The sequence below is a fragment of the Lissotriton vulgaris genome, chromosome 5 (genome assembly GCF_964263255.1).
Source record: "Lissotriton vulgaris chromosome 5, aLisVul1.2, whole genome shotgun sequence".
Lineage (NCBI taxonomy): Eukaryota > Metazoa > Chordata > Amphibia > Caudata > Salamandridae > Lissotriton > Lissotriton vulgaris.
The window spans coordinates 809,596,353-809,616,093 of NC_141693.1; the positions used below are offsets into that span (position 1 = coordinate 809,596,353).

The following is a 19,741-nucleotide window of genomic DNA, read 5'->3' on the forward strand; positions in this document are numbered from 1 at the left end:
CACACTCTCCAAGTCATTAAAAGGCATTATCCTCCTGAAGGGGTCCTATGTTATGCCTGTGCCATACTCCAGTTCAAACAGGAGTAAGTGGATAAAGATGGTTGAATTGTGTCTACCACAAACAATAACTTATTAACAAATATGCTCATGACCTGGGAAGCGATCACCAAAATGCAGCAGAAACTAGCGGGGAGTGGGTCCCCCTTCCCACACTTTAGTAATTCGCCTGGGTGGTATGCTAGTGCGGCATATGGTTACCAGTAAACCCTGAACCCGGGGCCTGGTCAGTGTGGTGTAAACCCAGGGCATAGCAAAATCCTAATCAGAAAGGCACACATTTACACATAGGGCACCATAGATCCTATCACGCAGAGTCTGAGTCATCGGCGACTCCTTTGTCTTAAGGGCGGTACAACGAGCAAAGTAATGGAATTGGAGCCAGGGCTTTCTCCACACTGCCATTACCTGGATGGGTTTCCCAGGCATGCGCTGGGCAAGCCTCATGACTAGAGTGCGCCAGGGACTAGCTAGGGACCCAAGGGGCCCCAAGATGCTCATAATCCTCCTGTCGGCCAACAATTTGACCACAATTGGTAGGCTCCTCTGTCCACCTATGCCTCCTTTATGGCCTGTGCTAAGTTAGCAAATGCAAGGGGCTCTGCAAATTTGTGTGGTCCACTTAGGTTCTGGAGGGGGACCCAAACTGGGGGCGGCTGTTGAGGCGTCATGCAGATGGACCAACTGCTCCATCTGGAAGTTTTCGGAACAAATGAGATGGGGTTTCATAAGGCACAGTCTCATCAGTGTGCAAACCAAAGGTTTCTTTGCAGAGGACAGAGTCCACCTTTCGGACTTTGGCACAGATATGTTTCTGCTGGACTTGCAGGAAGTCCTGGAGAGAGCAGAATGCAGGTAATAGGTTGGCAAGGCAGCTTTGAAGGGATGGTGGTGGGGAGCAGGGTGGAGCAGTGTTGACGATAGCCTCCCTTGTGGGCTTGGCGTAGTTACGGGGTGATCCAAGGGTTTCTGGTGCAGAATGCAACCAAAGAGTGAGCACAGAGATGTGTTCCTGGCCAACTATCTGCAAGGCCCCAGGGAAAAATGTGACAGCGCCCAGTTAGTGCCTTGGGCAGTTGTAAACCTGAGAAACATGGGGCTTGCCCGGCACCACTCCGTCACATGGCGCAAGTTCATTGTTAGGAGTCCCAGGGGTAAGGATCCCCAAGAGCTATAGCGCCTGTTGGTATGTAGTCTAGGCACTATTTGGCCAATTACGTGAGAAGTCTGTATAGGTTGCTCATCCACTGGCCATCCTGTATCACCCGTAAACTAACCCAATTTTGTCTTGCCTACATGTGCAAAATGAACCTGCAGCAAGTTTCCTCCTGCAAAAATTTGGTGTCCTGGTCTTTTGTTGGGGTCACTGATTTCATGTGTCCCTTGCATGCTGGGGGGTGAAGGGGTCTATGGGGTATCAGCTCTCTGGGCTGCCCGCTGTGCATGCAAGGCAGTGACCTTGACTGGCAGAGGCCTAGTGCTGCGTCACCATGCCCCATGAGCCGCTCCCCTCCCCAAGAGGATCCGGTTCTGTTGGGGTTCAAGCCAGCAGACTTCTACTAGCCCATCTCTGGGGGCCAAGGAGGGCTCTTCCAGGGCAGGCACACCCTGGGGGAGGGACTGTGGGCAGTGGGATAAATACCTGGCTGCCGCGACTCCTCATCCTCTTATGGCGTTCATGCGACAGCGACCAACCCTCCCTCTACCTAGGTTTGCTGTAGATTGATTATTTTCTTATATTGGCAGTGGTTAATTTGTTTTGTGTTAGAGGCGCAGTTATGGGGTGATCCAAGGTTTTCTGGTGCAGAGTGCAACCAAAAGGAGTACAGAGGGTGTTCTCCAGGTCAACTTCCCACGAGGCCTTATGGCAGGGTCCTGGGGCTAAACGACAGCACCCTATTAGTCCCATGGGCTGTTGTAAACCTGAGTACCTGGGGGCCTGCCTGGTACCAGTCTGCAACCGGTTGTCCGTGTTAGGAGGTTCACATAGTGAGGACCCCAAAGAGTTATATCGCCTGTTGGTATGTAGTCCAGGTGCTATTTCCTCACTCAGGTGGGCAGTCAGTATAGGTTGCATCCACTGGCTGACCTGGATCGTCTGTAAGCTAATCCAATTTCATCTTGCCTTCATGTTCGAAATTCAGCAAGTTTCCTCCAACAAAAATAAGATGTCCTGGTTTGGGTCGCTCATTTCATGTCTCAATTGCATGCTGGGGGGGAGGCGATGGGATATCGGCACTATGGTTTATGGTGGTTGTCTGTAAATGATTTGTTAGTGTTTAGATGTGTTTTTTCCCACCATCAAACAACCACACACCATACCTTCAAACAACATGCCCACACTAGGATTCACTTGGTAACTGCCTGCTCAGTTCAGGCAGATTCATCAAACCGTGTCCATAATTACATTTGTTGCCCCAAACCCCCCTTTAAACTTAACAGATCTGACACAGTTTGTGAAATATTTTTACATGGTACGAAAACCATTCTTTTGACTCCCTTTAAGTTGTTCCCTTAACCTATCTTCATGCGACTAAGTATGCAAAGAGCAAGATAAACATGCTGACAAATTTCAGGCTGGCCCCTTAAACAATTTCAGTATTAATAGAAAATGCAATCATTTTTAACCCTCTCTTTGAACTTTACTTCATATATTGGATCTGCAGGAAAACTAGAAATACCCTCATTGGGTGTAACTTCATAACTTCCTGCCACATTCATGCAGAGTCTTGAAACAGCGCTAATGTTATTAGCCTATATAAAGGTTATAAACTCCCCCTTTAACTTTCGCCCCCCTGATGGATTGGCACAAAAATAGCTTGCAAATTAAATGAATGTCCATCTAAATTTTGCCAACGTGTGTGCTAAATTTGTCGAACCGCGCCAAAGTTAATAGAAAATGAACCGTTTTGGACCTCCCTTGTAATCTGACCCCCCCCCCCTATTAATTCGTAGGCATAAATTTGAAATTTTTCAGAATATGCTACATTTACTATCTATTAATTAATCAAAGATCATTATTCGGTACGTAACAATATGACTATAAAAGCACATAAAATAAAAATATACCAATTGTGCAGGACACCCCCGCGCCGCACGGCCACCAGCTGCTGCGTGTGCCCCTTGCCTGCCCCTGCCTCGCTGCTGCCTCGTTTGCCGGCCGCCGCCGCTGCGAGTGTTTTTGCCATTTGTTTTGACGGTTTTTTGTGCTTGTTAAGGTTTTACTGTCTTTTTTCCCCTGTTTTGTCGTTTCTTTGTGCCTGTTCCACTGTTTTGCATTTTCCCCGTGTTTGGCTCTCCTTCCTTGTTGTCCGCCTACCTCGCCGCCCCCCTCCCTCCCTTCCCGCCACCGCCGCTTGTCCCCGCCCCTTTTTTGCCTTCTGTAACCCTCCCCGCTCCCGCCTCCCAGCTGCTCCGCCCACCCGCGCACTTTGCCTTAAATGGCGACCGTGCGACGCAGGTGAGTGTGACCCACTTGTGGGACACCCCCGCGCCGCACGGCCACCAGCTGCTGCGTGTGCCCCTTGCCTGCCCCTGCCTCGCTGCTGCCTCGTTTGCCGGCCGCCGCCGCTGCGAGTGTTTTTGCCATTTGTTTTGACGGTTTTTTGTGCTTGTTAAGGTTTTACTGTCTTTTTTCCCCTGTTTTGTCGTTTCTTTGTGCCTGTTCCACTGTTTTGCATTTTCCCCGTGTTTGGCTCTCCTTCCTTGTTGTCCGCCTACCTCGCCGCCCCCCTCCCTCCCTTCCCGCCACCGCCGCTTGTCCCCGCCCCTTTTTTGCCTTCTGTAACCCTCCCCGCTCCCGCCTCCCAGCTGCTCCGCCCACCCGCGCACTTGGCCTTAAATGGCGACCGTGCGACGCAGGTGAGTGTGACCCACTTGTGGGACACCCCCGCGCCGCACGGCCACCAGCTGCTACGTGTGCCCCTTGCCTGCCCCTGCCTCGCTGCTGCCTCGTTTGCCGGCCGCCGCCGCTGCGAGTGTTTTTGCCATTTGTTTTGACGGTTTTTTGTGCTTGTTAAGGTTTTACTGTCTTTTTTCCCCTGTTTTGTCGTTTCTTTGTGCCTGTTCCACTGTTTTGCATTTTCCCCGTGTTTGGCTCTCCTTCCTTGTTGTCCGCCTACCTCGCCGCCCCCCTCCCTCCCTTCCCGCCACCGCCGCTTGTCCCCGCCCCTTTTTTGCCTTCTGTAACCCTCCCCGCTCCCGCCTCCCAGCTGCTCCGCCCACCCGCGCACTTCGCCTTAAATGGCGACCGTGCGAACGCGCAGCGGTTACGCGCAGCGGGCGCGCCGATTGTGCGCCGAAGGCGCGCCAAAGGTAAGCCCGTCTGCGCCCGTCCGCGACCGGATCGCGACCAGCGCCAGGACCCCTGGTCCTCGAGCACCTCGACGCACCCGCCTGACGTACTCAGCCGCCACCCTCATCGCTCTCAACACCGGCCGACCCCCAGAATGCCACCAAGCCACTCCAAGACGCACCCACGGACCTTTCAGCTGCCACGCCTGCAAATTCTCCTGCATCCGGACCAGCCCCGCACCAGCACCCGCCAAGTCGAACACCAACAGCTCCCACCTCAAGTGCATCCTGCTCAACACCCGCTCCGTCCACAGACACGCCATCGAACTCTGGAACCTTCTAGACGCCACAGCCCCTGACGTTGCCTTCCTCACGGAGACCTGGATGAACGCCTCTTCAGCTCCCGACATCGCCATCGCTATCCCAGAGGGCTACAAGATCGTCCGGAGAGACCGAAACGCCAACCAGATGGGAGGAGGCATCGCCATCATCCACAGGAACACCATCCGTCTCACGACCAGCACCGACAACACCCTGACCAGCGCCGAACACCTGCATTTCCAGATCCACACCAACCCGAACACCACCCTCAGAGGCACCCTGATCTACCGACCCCCGGGACCACGCACGCAATTCAGCGAGGACATCGCCGACTTCGTCAGCCCGCACGCCCTCCCCTCCGCTGACTACATCCTCCTGGGGGACCTCAACTTCCATCTGGAGAACAACAACGACCGCAACACCAGCACCCTGCTCGACAACCTCGCCAACCTGGGACTCAAGCAACTGGTGTCCACCCCCACCCACCTCGCCGGACACACACTCGACGCCGTCTTCTCATCCAGCACAGACATCGACTTCAGCCACGCCACAGAGCTTCAATGGACGGACCACAGCTGCGTCCACTTCTCCTTCAAGAGAACGACGACCCACCAACACCAGCAACAGACCGCCCGCAGAAGCTGGAACAAGATCACAGCAGACCAGCTCGCCACCTCCCTGAGCCAACACCCTCCTGCCAGCTCAGCGAACCCCAGCCAGGCCGCCGACAACCTCACGAAGTGGATCAGCAACTGCGCGGACGAACTCGCCCCGCTGAGGACCCCGCCCAGCAGACCCGGCAGCAAGAAGGCCCCATGGTTCACCGACGAACTCAAAAGCTCCAAGAAGAACTGCCGAGCCCTCGAAAGTCTGGAAAAGGGAACCGACACCGGACAACAGAACCTCCTACAAACTTGCCACCCGGAAACACCACCAGCTGATCCGCGCCGCCAAGAAAACTGCATTCAAGGACCGGTTGGACAACAACGCACACAACTGCAAGGAACTCTTCAACATCGTGAAAGAGCTTTCCAACCCCAGCGCAGGAAACAACGACATCACCCCATCGCAAGACCTCTGCAACTCCCTCGCCTCATACTTCCACAACAAGATCACGGACATACACAGCAGTTTCAACAACCAACCAACGCACACCACGACCGACCAGCCACCCCCCCCCACCACCACCCTCCACGCCTGGACCCCGATCAGCACCGAAGACACCATCCGCACGATGAACTCCATCCACTCCGGATCACCGACCGACCCCTGCCCTCACCACGTCTTCAACAAGGCCGACGCTGTCATCGCACCCCACCTGCGAGACACCATCAACACCTCCTTCGACACCGCCATCTTCCCTGAAAGCTGGAAACACGCCGAACTCAGCGCTCTACTCAAGAAACCAACAGCGGACCCCACCGACCTCAAGAATTACCGCCCCATCTCGCTTCTCCCGTTTCCAGCCAAAGTCATCGAGAAGACCGTCAACAAGCAGATGGCCGCCTTCCTCGAGACGAACGGATCCCTCGACCCCTCACAGTCCGGCTTCCGAGCCAAACACAGCACCGAGACCGCCCTCATCGCCGCCACCGATGACATCCGAGCCCTGATGGACAATGGAGAAACAGCGGCCCTCATCCTCCTAGACCTCTCCGCGGCATTCGACACGGTCTGCCACCGCACCCTAGTACGGCGCCTCAGCAACATCGGAATCCAGGACAAGGCACTGGAATGGATCATCTCCTTCCTGGACGGAAGAACACAGAGAGTCCGCCTACCACCGTACAAGTCAGAAGCCTCCAAAGTCATCTGCGGCGTCCCCCAAGGATCATCCCTGAGCCCCACCCTCTTCAACGTCTACATGAGCCCCCTCGCGGCCATCGTACGCAAACACCACCTCAGCATAATCTCCTACGCCGACGACACCCAGCTGATCCTCTCCCTGACCAACGACCCCGCCGCCGCCAGAGCCAACCTGCACGAAGGGATGAAAGAGGTAGCCGAGTGGATGACGACCAGCCGCCTGAAACTGAACTCGGACAAGACGGAGGTCCTCATCCTGGGCTCCTCACCCTCCGCCTGGGACGACTCCTGGTGGCCTCCCGCCCTGGGCACCGCACCCAAACCGACAGACCATGCACGAAACCTGGGCTTCACCCTGGACTCCTCCCTCTCCATGACCAGGCAAGTCAACAGCGTCTCCTCGGCGTGCTTCAACATCCTACGCATGCTACGGAAGATCTTCTGGTGGATCCCCACAGAGACCAGGAAGACCGTCACCCAGGCCCTCGTCACCAGCCGACTGGACTACGGCAACGCCCTCTACGCCGGGACCACCGTCAAGCTCCAGAAGAGACTCCAGCGGATCCAAAACGCCTCAGCCAGACTCATCCTCGACATCCCACGTTCCAGCCACATCTCCGGACATCTGAGAGACCTTCACTGGCTCCCCGTCAACAAAAGAATCACCTTCCGCCTCCTCACCCACGCACACAAAGCCCTACACGACCAAGGCCCGAGCTACCTCAACAGCCGAGTCAACTTCTACGCTCCCAAACGCCACCTCCGATCAGCCAACCACGCCCTCGCCGCCGTCCCCCGCATCCGAAGAGCGACTACAGGAGGAAGGTCCTTCTCCTACCTGGCCGCCAAGACCTGGAACTCCCTCCCGTCCGACCTGCGCCTGACCCAAGACCACCTCTCCTTCAGGAAGAAGCTGAAGACCTGGCTGTTCGAGCAGTAGCGGCACCCCCACCCCCCCCCCCCCCCCCCCCCCCAGCGCCTTGAGACCCTACGGGTATGTAGCGCGCTTTATAAGTGTATTTGATTGATTGATTGATTGAAAAACCATCACACATTTATAACAAAAAATAGACAAGATGCAGATAAATATTCTTTAAAATTAAATTAATGGTCCTATAATAAAAAATCAAATAAAACCAAAGTAGGATGAGCCTAATCTACACCTACGAAAAGTGACTGCCACCAGTCATCGTATAAGGGGGCAGATCTTTCTCCTTCCTAGGCCTCTCCCTTTGAAACAAGCTGCCACTGACTCTCCGAGCCATCGAGGAAACACTGGTATTCCGGAAATACTCTTTTCCTCCACCTAGACTTTTTCTCTGTTATTTTCCTGCTGACGGCTCCTATGCTACAGCGCCAGGACACTCCTCAGAGTAACAGTCAAGTTTTATAAATTACTTACATAGACATATAAACCTTAATACTTTCCTCGTGTTTACTACATAGGTAAGGAAGGACGCTATAGCAAAAATAGTCTTTATATCCTGCGTTTCCATCAGGTATTGGTACGCTATTTTCTATGTGTCCAAACCTTCACTTAAAAGGAGGGCCTTAGGTACTTTTTTCTACCTTCATTTTAAAATTTACAGAAGATGGTTACTTACAGTGTAGATGTACAGGAATTTATATAGCGCAAATAACCAACCGGTTTCTAAGCGCAGCTTAGGGAACCCGTCCTGGTATTCCCCTGTGAGATAACCCCGGCAGGGTATCCGCAAGGTGAAAGCCAGGCATCCTGCCGCGAGGGGCCGTTGTGGAGATTAAGCAAGCTATTGCCCAGAGTCGCAGTGTGTGAACCCATGAATCGAGTCCATGGACATTTTAGGACTCAAGACCCCGCCGAGCCGGGAATTGAACCCTGGTCCCGGGCTGACCTCTGCTTCCAGGTCTGCCTCCTCTAACCAGTGAGCCACACTTCTCCACATTGGGTTGTTACATTATCACAGGGACATTTGAAATCCTTATGTGCCCACTTGGTGTGAATTGAAATACTACCAAGTGATGAAAGATGGAAAACCTGAGTCTCGGTAGTAAAAACCTGTGATGTGAATTGTGAACCCATCCCAGGTAGTTCTGAAGTCCATGGTGGTTAAGGTATGATATGTATAACGCAACTGTCGTTGGTATCTCCTTCACAATTTTAGTAGCTTGCCCGAATTTTTCCTTTATCATTTGCTTCTGAGCATATTAGGGGTTTCCCACACATTCATATCATCTCCTATGATTAGCAGGGACTTTATGACCGAAGACTATCTTTATATACTTGGTCTAACGACATACAATCCCTAATGATATCCAGGGTTAGTTAAACTACACGTTTCAACCAGATTGAATGCCAAAGCAGTAGATGTCTCGCTGCTGTGGTTGCCGCTATGGGCTGTAGGCAGAATTTAAGATGGATGATGGTACTGGAAGTTAAATTTGGGACCGCTAGCATCCTTCTTAGGTTATTGGCAATTAACAATTTTGGCCCTCCCTTTGTATCTGCCTCCCCCCCCCTCCCCCCCTTCTCCCCATTAACTCGTTGGCATGAATTTGAAAATTTTCAGAATATGCTAAACCTAGAATACATATTCATCAAACAGGAAGAAATTGCTTCTCACGTGTTAACTCTCTCACGCCCATTAGGGGCCTTTTTTTCAATAAACATCTTTTAAACTACTAAATGCGTATACCAAAACCAGAAAACCATGGATTCTGAGTAAAGGTCTGTATTAATGCCAAGTCTAGTCTAAATCCGGTCAGGGTGTTTCCACTGTAAGCTTCAAATTAAACAGCTCCTCATCCAACAAAATGACTTTCATGAGTGACTCACTTTTGTCTTTAATACAAAATGTCAGTTGTTCATTAGAACTCTGTTACAATGCAGTTGATTACTAGGGAGTTAGCTGAAAGACTGCTTGTGGTGTTGGAAATACATGTTGGAATTTGCATGTCAGAATGTTTTACTAACATTGAGGAAGGTATTTGAGAACTCCTAGAAAATGTGTCCCCATGTTTGCTTTGTAGAGCACTAACCATAATTTCTATGACAAAAATAGCCCCCTTGTTTTATTTTCTTAAGGAATTCTTTGTTTTCAGCTTTGGCTTCATCAAAATGACTTCAGGCGTGCCACACTTTTTTCGTGAATACAAATTTAGTGCTCTAGTTCTTCCTCATTATGTTGATTTATAAAGGAAATGTTTATGGTTTAACAGCTTTTATTACATTGAGGATTTCTATACTGTTCTCATAAATGCAGATTGTTAGAGCTCTAGTTATTCTGTAGAACACTGTGGGAAGCTGCAGAAGACTTCCGATGACGTTGCCAAGTACGTTTTACTCAGAATATCAGACTTTAGTCTTGCATGGCTGAGGAAGATAATGTAAGTTTATTGAAAAAAAAATCTCATTATAACTTATTATAACTGTCCGCTGTGGAACACATCTCACAGATCTCGTCAATTGAATTGGCTTCAGGACTGACCTTCCAGGCATCCGATTGAGATTGAATTAGTCCTATGATATGGCTACCCTTCCCACTATGACCAGTGAGGACGAGAGTTATTAACCACAAGTTGATTTCCCCCCTTCTCATCCCCATGCTGTCCTGAGGAAGACTCACAGGCAAAGGCTCAACTCTCCCATAGGCCACAAGTCGAGTCGAAACATCGACGAACACATCCCCCTGTACCTGGACCCACGGCGTCCCTAATGAATACGCGCCACAGATGACTACAATCTGTGATTGTATGAACAATTGTAAATAGACTATGTAAAATAGACCACTGGGTCAGGACACCTTGATTGATACACTTGATCAATCTCACCTTTAATCTTTCTACCTTTTCTTCTAATCCCACATTGGGAATACTTCCCCACCCACCCAAACCTTCGAGCACTCCTTCTCTGCACGTTCCCCGTGGAGCAACCACTGATATTATTGTTGATAAAATGCAAATAAGTTTGGAATGAAAATAAATTCATGCTGCTGACTTACCAAATTGAAGTCTCTGCACATCCACTTTGTCATGTTTTTGAAAATGTAGGTTTCATTTATACACAGATGGTTTTACAAAACAAGGAATGGTATATGGTTGGACACGTTTGCCTTTAAGGAGCACTAACTTTACTTTAGCTCCTAACTAAGGAAACACTGAAATAGTATCAATTGTTTAAATCATTGGTTTGAGGACCATTGTTTTCTATACCGTACGTCACCCAGGTCCAGACTTTTTTTGGGTCTCCCTATACCTGTAATGGCCTTTAAAATCAGGCAATGCCCTGGTAGCTCTCAACAATTTAAACAGGTTCACTACTGAGGAGAAACCAGCACTACGAAGACAGATGATGGGCACAGCAGTAGACAGTTGACCCTTGTACTGACAGTAATCAGTTACTGACCTGGGGCCATATTACAATAAGTGACCCGGGGCGCAACAGGGGTTTGCGCCGGCTTTTCACGCCCCAGTGCACTTTGGTATTACAGAAGGGGATGCAGATGGTTGCGAGTCCCCTTCTGTGATGCGCTGGCGCACTTAAAGTATCGGCGCTACCAATAGGGGGCGTTCCCTCATTTGCCTAGGGACGTGCCCTGTGCAAATGAAGGGATTCCTTGGCCTCCGCGCCCATGGCATATTATAGACGTGGGTGCAGAGGCAAAGAGCTCTCGGGTGACGCACTGTCAGTGCGTTCCATGAGAGCAGGTCCCAGGGACACTCCAGACATCCCCTTGTTGGTAGGTGCAGTCACTGACTCCGCCTGCACGGGGATCTCTAATCCCCTTTAAAAGTGCAGGCAGGTTGCGGATTGCCGCCTGCACTGTAAAAACACAGAACGGTTGCAAGCAGGCTGCAGTGAGGGCAGAATGAGTTGGGCCGGGTGCAAACAATGACAGTGTGCAATACGACCTTCCCTGGAGTCCTACTGGCGTCTTCAGGCACACAAGCACCACACCTATAGCTGAAGTAGCACACACGTACATGGCCGGACTGTGGAACCAAAAGCAGCTGTAGCAAAGATTCCCAAGTGATCCCACTCCATTTGTCTCCTTGAGCTATTTGTGGCTTTCCATCCATCCGTGAACACTTTCTCCTTGCTCTCTTCTCCTTCTGATAGTGTTCTCTCTACCTTCCTTCTCTCTTCCTCCCTTCTCCCTCCCTCCCTCTCCTTTGAAGCCTCACTGTGCCTGCTGCTGTTAATCTCGAGTCGCTTGAAAAAGTGACAAAGGCACCAGAGGCGGCCCAGTGCTTTCAAAATCGGCATCCAAGAACCCCAGCCCACCAGGGAAATGCCCAGTGGAGAGCACGCTACGATGGTCCCACCGGGTCTTATACTCTACAGTAATTAAAAACTGAGATTGTAACGGGTCCCCATCGTCGGCCCCATAGTCATATCCTTCATGTTATTGGCAAAAACACGAAGTGACACTCTGAAGTCTAGTATCCTTCCCACGGACCTTAAGACCTTCTTAGTAGTGTTTAATTCACTGCCTCATATATTCCGAATTGTAACGTTATAAATTCTTATTAATCACAACAACATCGTTGTTACTCATTTATCTGACACTGCTAACAAGCAAAGACAATGGGTTTGGCTATTTTAGGTGCATGTTCGCTCCTGTTTGGTATGTATGTATATCTGAATGCAATAACGGAAAGCTCAGAGCCAGAGGCAACAAAATGCCGGTTGGGCGGGAGCTATGGGAAGCACAAGATTTTAGTTCACACATTCAAAGGCCCTCCCTTAACTATATTATATAAGGCTTATATATGCCTCTTGGAAAGAATCCCTAGTTTAACTTAATAGCCCACACCCTTTTGGAGATACAGCTCTCCAGACACTCGCACACTTTTTCCATCCCTCTTAAAATCCTGGTGACTTGTTTCGATGAAGAAGCGAACATGTGTGAATCGTGTGTGACGTCCAAAGCGCGGGTTGAGCTGTATGCAAGATTTCGCGTTGTCATTTTTGCTGCCCCTCTGTTTTTGTGCAGGTCTTGAGGATGATGCTAAGCAGCGTTCAGCACTCTGCTTATTCAGAGGCTGGCATTGCTCCATTACCTTGCTTCGGTCGGTTTCTGTTCCGACCTACTTATATACTTGACTAGCAGGTACGAGGGATGGATTGGGATGTTTCTGTGTGCTGCAAACACTTTGTACGCCCATCGCAGATCAGGGTAGAGCTATACTTGTATGTGCGTGTCTGCTTAAAAAAAAAAAGAAAAATCACTGAGCTATATAGAAGGCTTCTGTACTTCCCACGTAATTAAACTTGAGCTGACAGCCTTAGGAAAATGTATCTCGTGGATGTCCATTATGATAACTAGTTGCATCTTGGGTGTTGAAGCTTAATTGTGCTTAAGTACTTTTCAATCCTCGGGATTTACCAATCGGGTGGCGCTACTTTTAGAAGTAATTACATATTTAACTTTTAGACTTTCATATCAAGGTTTTGTGTCTAATAGGTCATTGTTCAGTAGAGTGCTCAGGGCCAGCTCTAGGCATGTGCAAGCTGTGCACCTTCACAGGGCCACCAAACCCCAGGGGCCACCACGCGCATAATATATCCTTAATATATTAATCCTCTGAGGATGGATACATATTTGCGTGGTGGCCCCTGGCAGGGATTTGGCGGCCTCCGGCTCTGTTCCACTTCTAAACTCCCTGACCCCCTCCCCTCTTTACTGGCCTGCGCGCTCCGCCCCGCCCGGACCCCCTCTTCCGGGCCCCCTAGCTATGCTCCCTGCCCAGGGCCACCATGAGCCTAGAGCCGGCCCTGGAGTGCTGCAGCCACGAGTTTGCGGTGGGCATTGTTAAAACCAAAAAAAAGTGAATTGCCCGTCAGTAGAGCCCCTTGCATATAAAGGAGGCGGAATTCACTTCCGCTACCCCCGCGGTGTTGCTGTTGTGCTAAAACCCAGTCTATTGCCTTGCACAAGATCTCGTCGTCAGACTCGCGTTATCGCTACTCTAGTGTACACCGGTATGCTTTAGAACGTTTATCAATGAGACACTGACATTAGATGAATACGAAATATTTCCAGTGCGATTCAAAAGTTTTGTAAAAACTTCACACCAGCTGCTGGGGTTACATTTAGTTGTTGATCGAGGCTGCACCTTAAAGTGGGATGGGGAAATGAGGGAGAGTGGGGCTCTGGGAAAGCACCTGTGTCCATCTTGCGAAATATTCTAACTTTTTCTCGTTCATTTTGTAGGTACATCAGAGGCTCCCCGCATGGCACAGCCAGAGAGTGGTCTTTTGTAGTACGGCGGTGCCCTCTGATGGTGAGTATTAGAATGTTTATTTTCCTAATTATGCCTTGTGGTCCTATTAATTATTATTTTTAGTAATGCATACATGCCAACATTTCAGAATAGCAAAGTAGGAGATTAAAAAAAAAATCGGGAGAATGGGACCTGGAATCGGGTTACTGTCATGTATGGGCTTTGGAAGTGTGCTGCTGCAGGATCGGACATTTGAAACGCAAATGCACGTTTTTTCTTACCTTTCAGAAGCATGGATTGCAATGGCAGGCAGAGATGGGGTGATGCAAGGGTTGTGCACTGGCCTGGCTGGTTGCTGGCAAGTGGCATTGCATGCACCTCCCCCCGCCCGCCCCGCCCCCTGTGTGGCAGGCCCTGCTGAAACAACTTCCCAGGACAACACCCAGCCACATCGCGCCCCCCCCCCCAGTATTTCACAGGTCTTAAAGAGACAATTCCCTTGTTAATGACACTTTGTTGGTTTTTCACCCCTTCTAGAGCTCCTGCACGTTACACAATAAAACAAGCTTTTACAATGCAACGGTCTCGCCTTTGCAAAAGTTAGAGCTATTGGCATTGTAAATGGCAACATTTTTATTTATGTGTTGGTTTTGAAAACAGATAAATAAATGGCATTGGCATTTACAATGCCAATAGCTTAATCTCTCGCAAATGCGAGACCTATTGCATTTGCACACACACACACAGCCACACGCAGAGCCACACACACACACGCAGAGCCACACACACACGCAGAGCCACACACACACACAGCCATATACACACAACCACAGAGCCACACACAAACCACAGAGCCACACACACAACCACAGAGCCACACACACAACCACAGAGACACACACAACCACAGAGCCACACACAACCACAGAGCCACACACACACAACCACAGAGCCACACACACACAACCACAGAGCCACACACACACAACCACAGAGCCACACACACACAACCACAGAGCCACACACAACCACAGAGCCACACACAACCACAGAGCCACACACACAACCACAGAGCCACACACAACCACAGAGCCACACACACAACCACAGAGCCACACACACAACCACAGAGCCACACACACAGCCCCCCACACAGAGCCCCCCCCACACAGAGCCCCCCCCACACAGAGCCCCCCCCACACAGAGCCCCCCCCACACAGAGCCCCCCCACACAGAGCCCCCCCCACACAGAGCCCCCCCGCACAGAGCCCCCCCGCACAGAGCCCCCCCGCACAGAGCCCCCCCCGCACAGAGCCCCCCCCGCACAGAGCCCCCCCCCGCACAGAGCCCCCCCCACACAGAGCCCCCCCCACACAGAGCCCCCCCCACACAGAGCCCCCCCACACAGAGCCCCCCCCACACAGAGCGAGCCCCCCACACACAGAGCGAGCCCCCCACACAGCCCCCCCACACAGCCCCCCCACACAGAGCCCCACACGCAGAGCCCCACACGCAGAGCCCCACACGCAGCTAGCCCCCCACACACAGCGAGCCCCCCACACACAGCGAGCCCCCCACGCAGAGCCCCCCACGCAGAGCCCCCCACGCAGAGCCCCCCACGCAGAGCCCCCCACGCAGAGCCCCCCACGCACGCAGAGCCCCCCACGCACGCAGAGCCCCGCACGCACACAGAGCCCCGCACGCACACAGAGCCCCGCACGCACACAGAGCCCCGCACGCACACAGAGCCCCGCACGCACACAGAGCCCCGCACGCACACAGAGCCCCGCACGCACACAGAGCCCCGCACGCACACAGAGCCCCGCACGCACACAGAGCCCCACACGCACACAGAGCCCCACACGCACACAGAGCCCCACACGCACACAGAGCCCCACACGCACACAGAGCCCCACACGCACACAGAGCCCCACACGCACACAGAGCCCCACACGCACACTGAGCCCCACACGCACACACACACAGAGCTACACACAGAGCCACATATACATGTGTGAATGAATTAGATATACACACAGCATCAAAATGTGTGTAAGATTAGAAGCGGGAAGCCACTTCAAGTGAAAGTTTTGTTTTTGTGTTAGTATTACCCAATGATTGGCAAACCTTTAAAAGTCCCCCGGTGAAGGATACCACACCACAAGCTTCAGCGTTCTGACAGATTGGCAGCTCGGACCAGTGGGCCCGGCCTGCCAAGGGTGGCAGGAGCACTGCTGACGTCACACCTCGCTCGGAGCAACGAAAACAAACACACGTTCGCATTGTGAAATCTTTTGGAGTGAGAAGTTGAGAACAGGACCCAATATACCAGTCACGGTGCTCTCCCCAGAAGAGGGGGTTCCACGCTTCAGTCACTGCCCGACTTACGCACATTATACTCCTAATGTAGCACAGTGAGCGATTAACTGTCATCAAATAGCTGCATGCAAACTGCAAGGTATAGATTAGAGCTTTGTTTTTTTCCCGTCTGTTTTTTTATCCTAGCGTTGGAAATAGGGTTCATTTGGATATAAATCAATTCTGAATATTAAAGAAAACTTATTAAAGAGAACCCCCAACCATAGTGTTACGTTTTAAATTCTTACTTTGTGCTCTTCCAGGCTAAGCATTCATACTATCCTGCCTACCAGTATGAATGACATGTGTCTCCTACACCTTGTAGTCCTCTTTCTTCTGTAAGATTTCCTTTACACTGATTTGCACACCTATGATTGATTGTCTATGTGTAGTGTGCTAGATGTAAAGTACTCTGACACCCTACACTGGTAAGAATGCAAGAATGAGTGTCCTCACCTCTATTCGGAGAAGCTGTGACCATAGCGACCATTTGCAGTTACCATACAATTAATATATGTACACACACACTTTTGTGTGTAACACACCGTTTTGAAACAAATGTTTGTAGCAGTTGTTATGTGCATTACTTGTGTGCCAGGTCAGGGAAGAGATCAAAGATCTAAAACTACTGGAGAAGGGGCTGATAGGCAGTGTAGTCTGGGGGGCTTTTGGTGACTTTATGCTTAAAAGCGGGAGTTCAATATAGAGGGTTGTTCGACATCAAAGCAGTTGAATGTATTGAGTTGGACATGGCGGGGGGCAGTTCAGTAAAACGAGTATGGAGCAGTTGGATATAAAACTGATATCTTGCACACAGCGGGGGAGCTGGATAAATACTGGAGAAGACTAGCCAGATAAACTGTGTAAGGGGTATGATGAAAGAGGAGCATCCTCTTTAAAACTGTTCATTAAAGAGTATGTGATTCTAGCATTCTGGTCCCAATCACTGTCTCTGGCCTTCACTGAGAAAATCAAGGCTGCTTTTGGGTTGTTTTCCTTGACATAGGCTGTAAAGGACGGGCTATCAAAGACAGGTGCATTGTCATTTATGTCTGAAATAAGTAGCCTGATCGTTTCACTTGTTGTCAGGGAAGGTGTTCCATGGTCTTCAGCCACAATCGATATGTTGTACTCAAAGGCCTCTTCTCTGTCTAATGGCTGTACCGTCACTAGACTGTAGTAAATACTAAAAGAATATTCCAATTGAAATGGGAAATGTCCCAAGATGAAACAAGTCACTCTGCCATTTTCCAGGGAATCTCTGTCATGCACATTCAAGATAGCGATCACTGTGCCAGGCTCCGAATCTTCTGAAATGGGTGTGGAGAGAGATGTGGTGGTAATTGTGGAAGAGTTATCATTTCTATCAATAACCTCTATCACAAGTTTACTTTCACCTACTAGACCTCCGTTATCTTTTGCGTGAATTTTAATTTCATAGAATGCAGTGTCTTCAAAGTCCACATCCCCCGTCTGAGAGTCAATGCGTGCTTTTTGAGGGAGCCCCAACGGAAGAAGACCAACAAAATAGATGACCTCCGGATTAATGCCTTGATCTGCATCTGCTGCTGTAATTATAGTCAGCAGGGTGCCTTCTGCCACATCTTCCTCGACAGTCACTTTGTACACAGAGTCGCTGAACACCGGTGGGTTGTCATTAACATCTAAAACAAACACTCGGATTTGCAATGTTCCTGACCTGATGGGGTCTCCCATCTGTGGCTACCAGTATCAGGTGATGCACAGACACATTTTCACTGTCTAGGGCACTTTCTAAAACTAGTTTTGCCTCCATTTGATCACTGGTTCTGCTGACAACTATTTTAAAATTTGCATCCTCCATCAGGTGATAGTCTTGAATAGAATTCACAGACCCGTCTTGGTCGCTGGCCTTAGGCAGTGAAAAATGTGTTCCTGGGGCGCTGATCTCACTGACTTCCAGCAACAGCGCCTCTTCCTGGAAGCTGGGCGCATTGTCATTTATATCCTGAATTTCGACTTCAAACTGGTAAAGTGCGAGAGGATTCTGCGCAATTAGCTCCAAAATTAACAGACATTGGCTCGCGCGCGCACATATCTTCTCTCTGTCTATCTTTTCTCTGATGGAGAGATAGCCGTTTGTCAAACTGAAGCTGAAGTGCTGCGTCTTACTTCTGGAAACAATCCGTACGCTGCGCTCCGACAGCTTTACAGTTTGGAGTCCGAGATCCCTTTCGACGTTTCCAATGAACGACCCCTTTTCCATTTCTTCGGGAATGGTATAGCGGATTTGTCCAGCAACTGCAGCCCACGCCATTAAAAAGCAAAACAGCACTCGTGCTTTGAAATATACGCGTCTCGATATGCCGTCCGTCTCCATTTCAAAATCCAAAATTTCAGTTTGCATGTCAAAGAGATCTGCGAAGTTACTCCAAGCGAGCAAGATAAACAAGGTAGACGATGGAGAGCAGCTCGCCCCCTGCTCTGTCTCTCCCGGGGAAGGCACGGACTCCTCACCTTGCTGTGTGCAGCGCCGACGCAGTCAGGAACTCGACCGAGGGGGTGGCTCCGGCTGTGACTCAGAAGAGCACAACATGGCGGGCGCTGATTTCACCGAGCAGCACAAGATGCAACAAGCATTGGCCGTGCGGCAGTAAAGTTGCGCAGCCGTGGCAGCCATCATTTGCATATTCTGCAGTGCCTCCTTCCAGCAAGGAGAACGAGGCAACAATGATAAAACCGCAAGCAGCAAAAAAAAAGGAGAACGAGGCAACAATGATAAAACCGCACGCACCAAAAAAAAAAACAAGACCGCACCGCACTGCAGAGCAGCTTCGCAAGTAAGCTACTGCCCAGGCGCCATCTTAAGAGGAATATTTACAACAAGGGGTGGTGAGGGACAGAGTCTCTGAATTAAACAGAATACTCTCACCCAGTCAAGAGATCAGGGCTAGATCCAACACCGTTTTTTAGCTCACTGCACCATCCCAGTTTCAGAACCTGGCTGTATGCAAATTAGTCTGTTCCTGTCCCAGTGCATGATGGGAACAGGGCAAACCAAACTACAAAAGCCAATTCTTACACTGGGAAGGAAACAAGCTACCGGGGACCGGTTTCTGGCATTTCAGCCTCTTCGGCCCGGCTTGCTTGAATCCTGATGGTGCAATGAGCAAGGGACTCACATCTGAGTATACCCTTCCACGCTTAGGGTGGACAAAAATATTTACAACAAGGGGTGGTGAGGGACAGAGTCTCTGAATTAAACAGAATACTCTCACCCAGTCAAGAGATCAGGGCTAGATCCAACACCGTTTTTTAGCTCACTGCACCATCCCAGTTTCAGAACCTGGCTGTATGCAAATTAGTCTGTTCCTGTCCCAGTGCATGATGGGAACAGGGCAAACCAAACTACAAAAGCCAATTCTTACACTGGGAAGGAAACAAGCTACCGGGGACCGGTTTCTGGCATTTCAGCCTCTTCGGCCCGGCTTGCTTGAATCCTGATGGTGCAATGAGCAAGGGACTCACATCTGAGTATACCCTTCCACGCTTAGGGTGGACAAAAATATTTACAACAAGGGGTGGTGAGGGACAGAGTCTCTGAATTAAACAGAATACTCTCACCCAGTCAAGAGATCAGGGCTAGATCCAACACCGTTTTTTAGCTCACTGCACCATCCCAGTTTCAGAACCTGGCTGTATGCAAATTAGTCTGTTCCTG

General features: G+C 50.4%; 1 protein-coding gene across 2 annotated transcripts in view; it reads left to right on the top strand.

The window, feature by feature from the left end:
* MCU (mitochondrial calcium uniporter) overlaps nt 1-19,741 on the top strand; it is a 774,118-nt gene that overhangs the window by 491,333 nt on the left and 263,044 nt on the right. For both annotated transcript variants that reach the window (XM_086922280.1, XM_086922281.1), the window contains one exon: nt 13,674-13,743. In XM_086922280.1, coding sequence (XP_086778406.1) covers nt 13,674-13,743 — 70 coding nt within the window. The remainder of the gene's footprint in view (nt 1-13,673; nt 13,744-19,741) is intronic.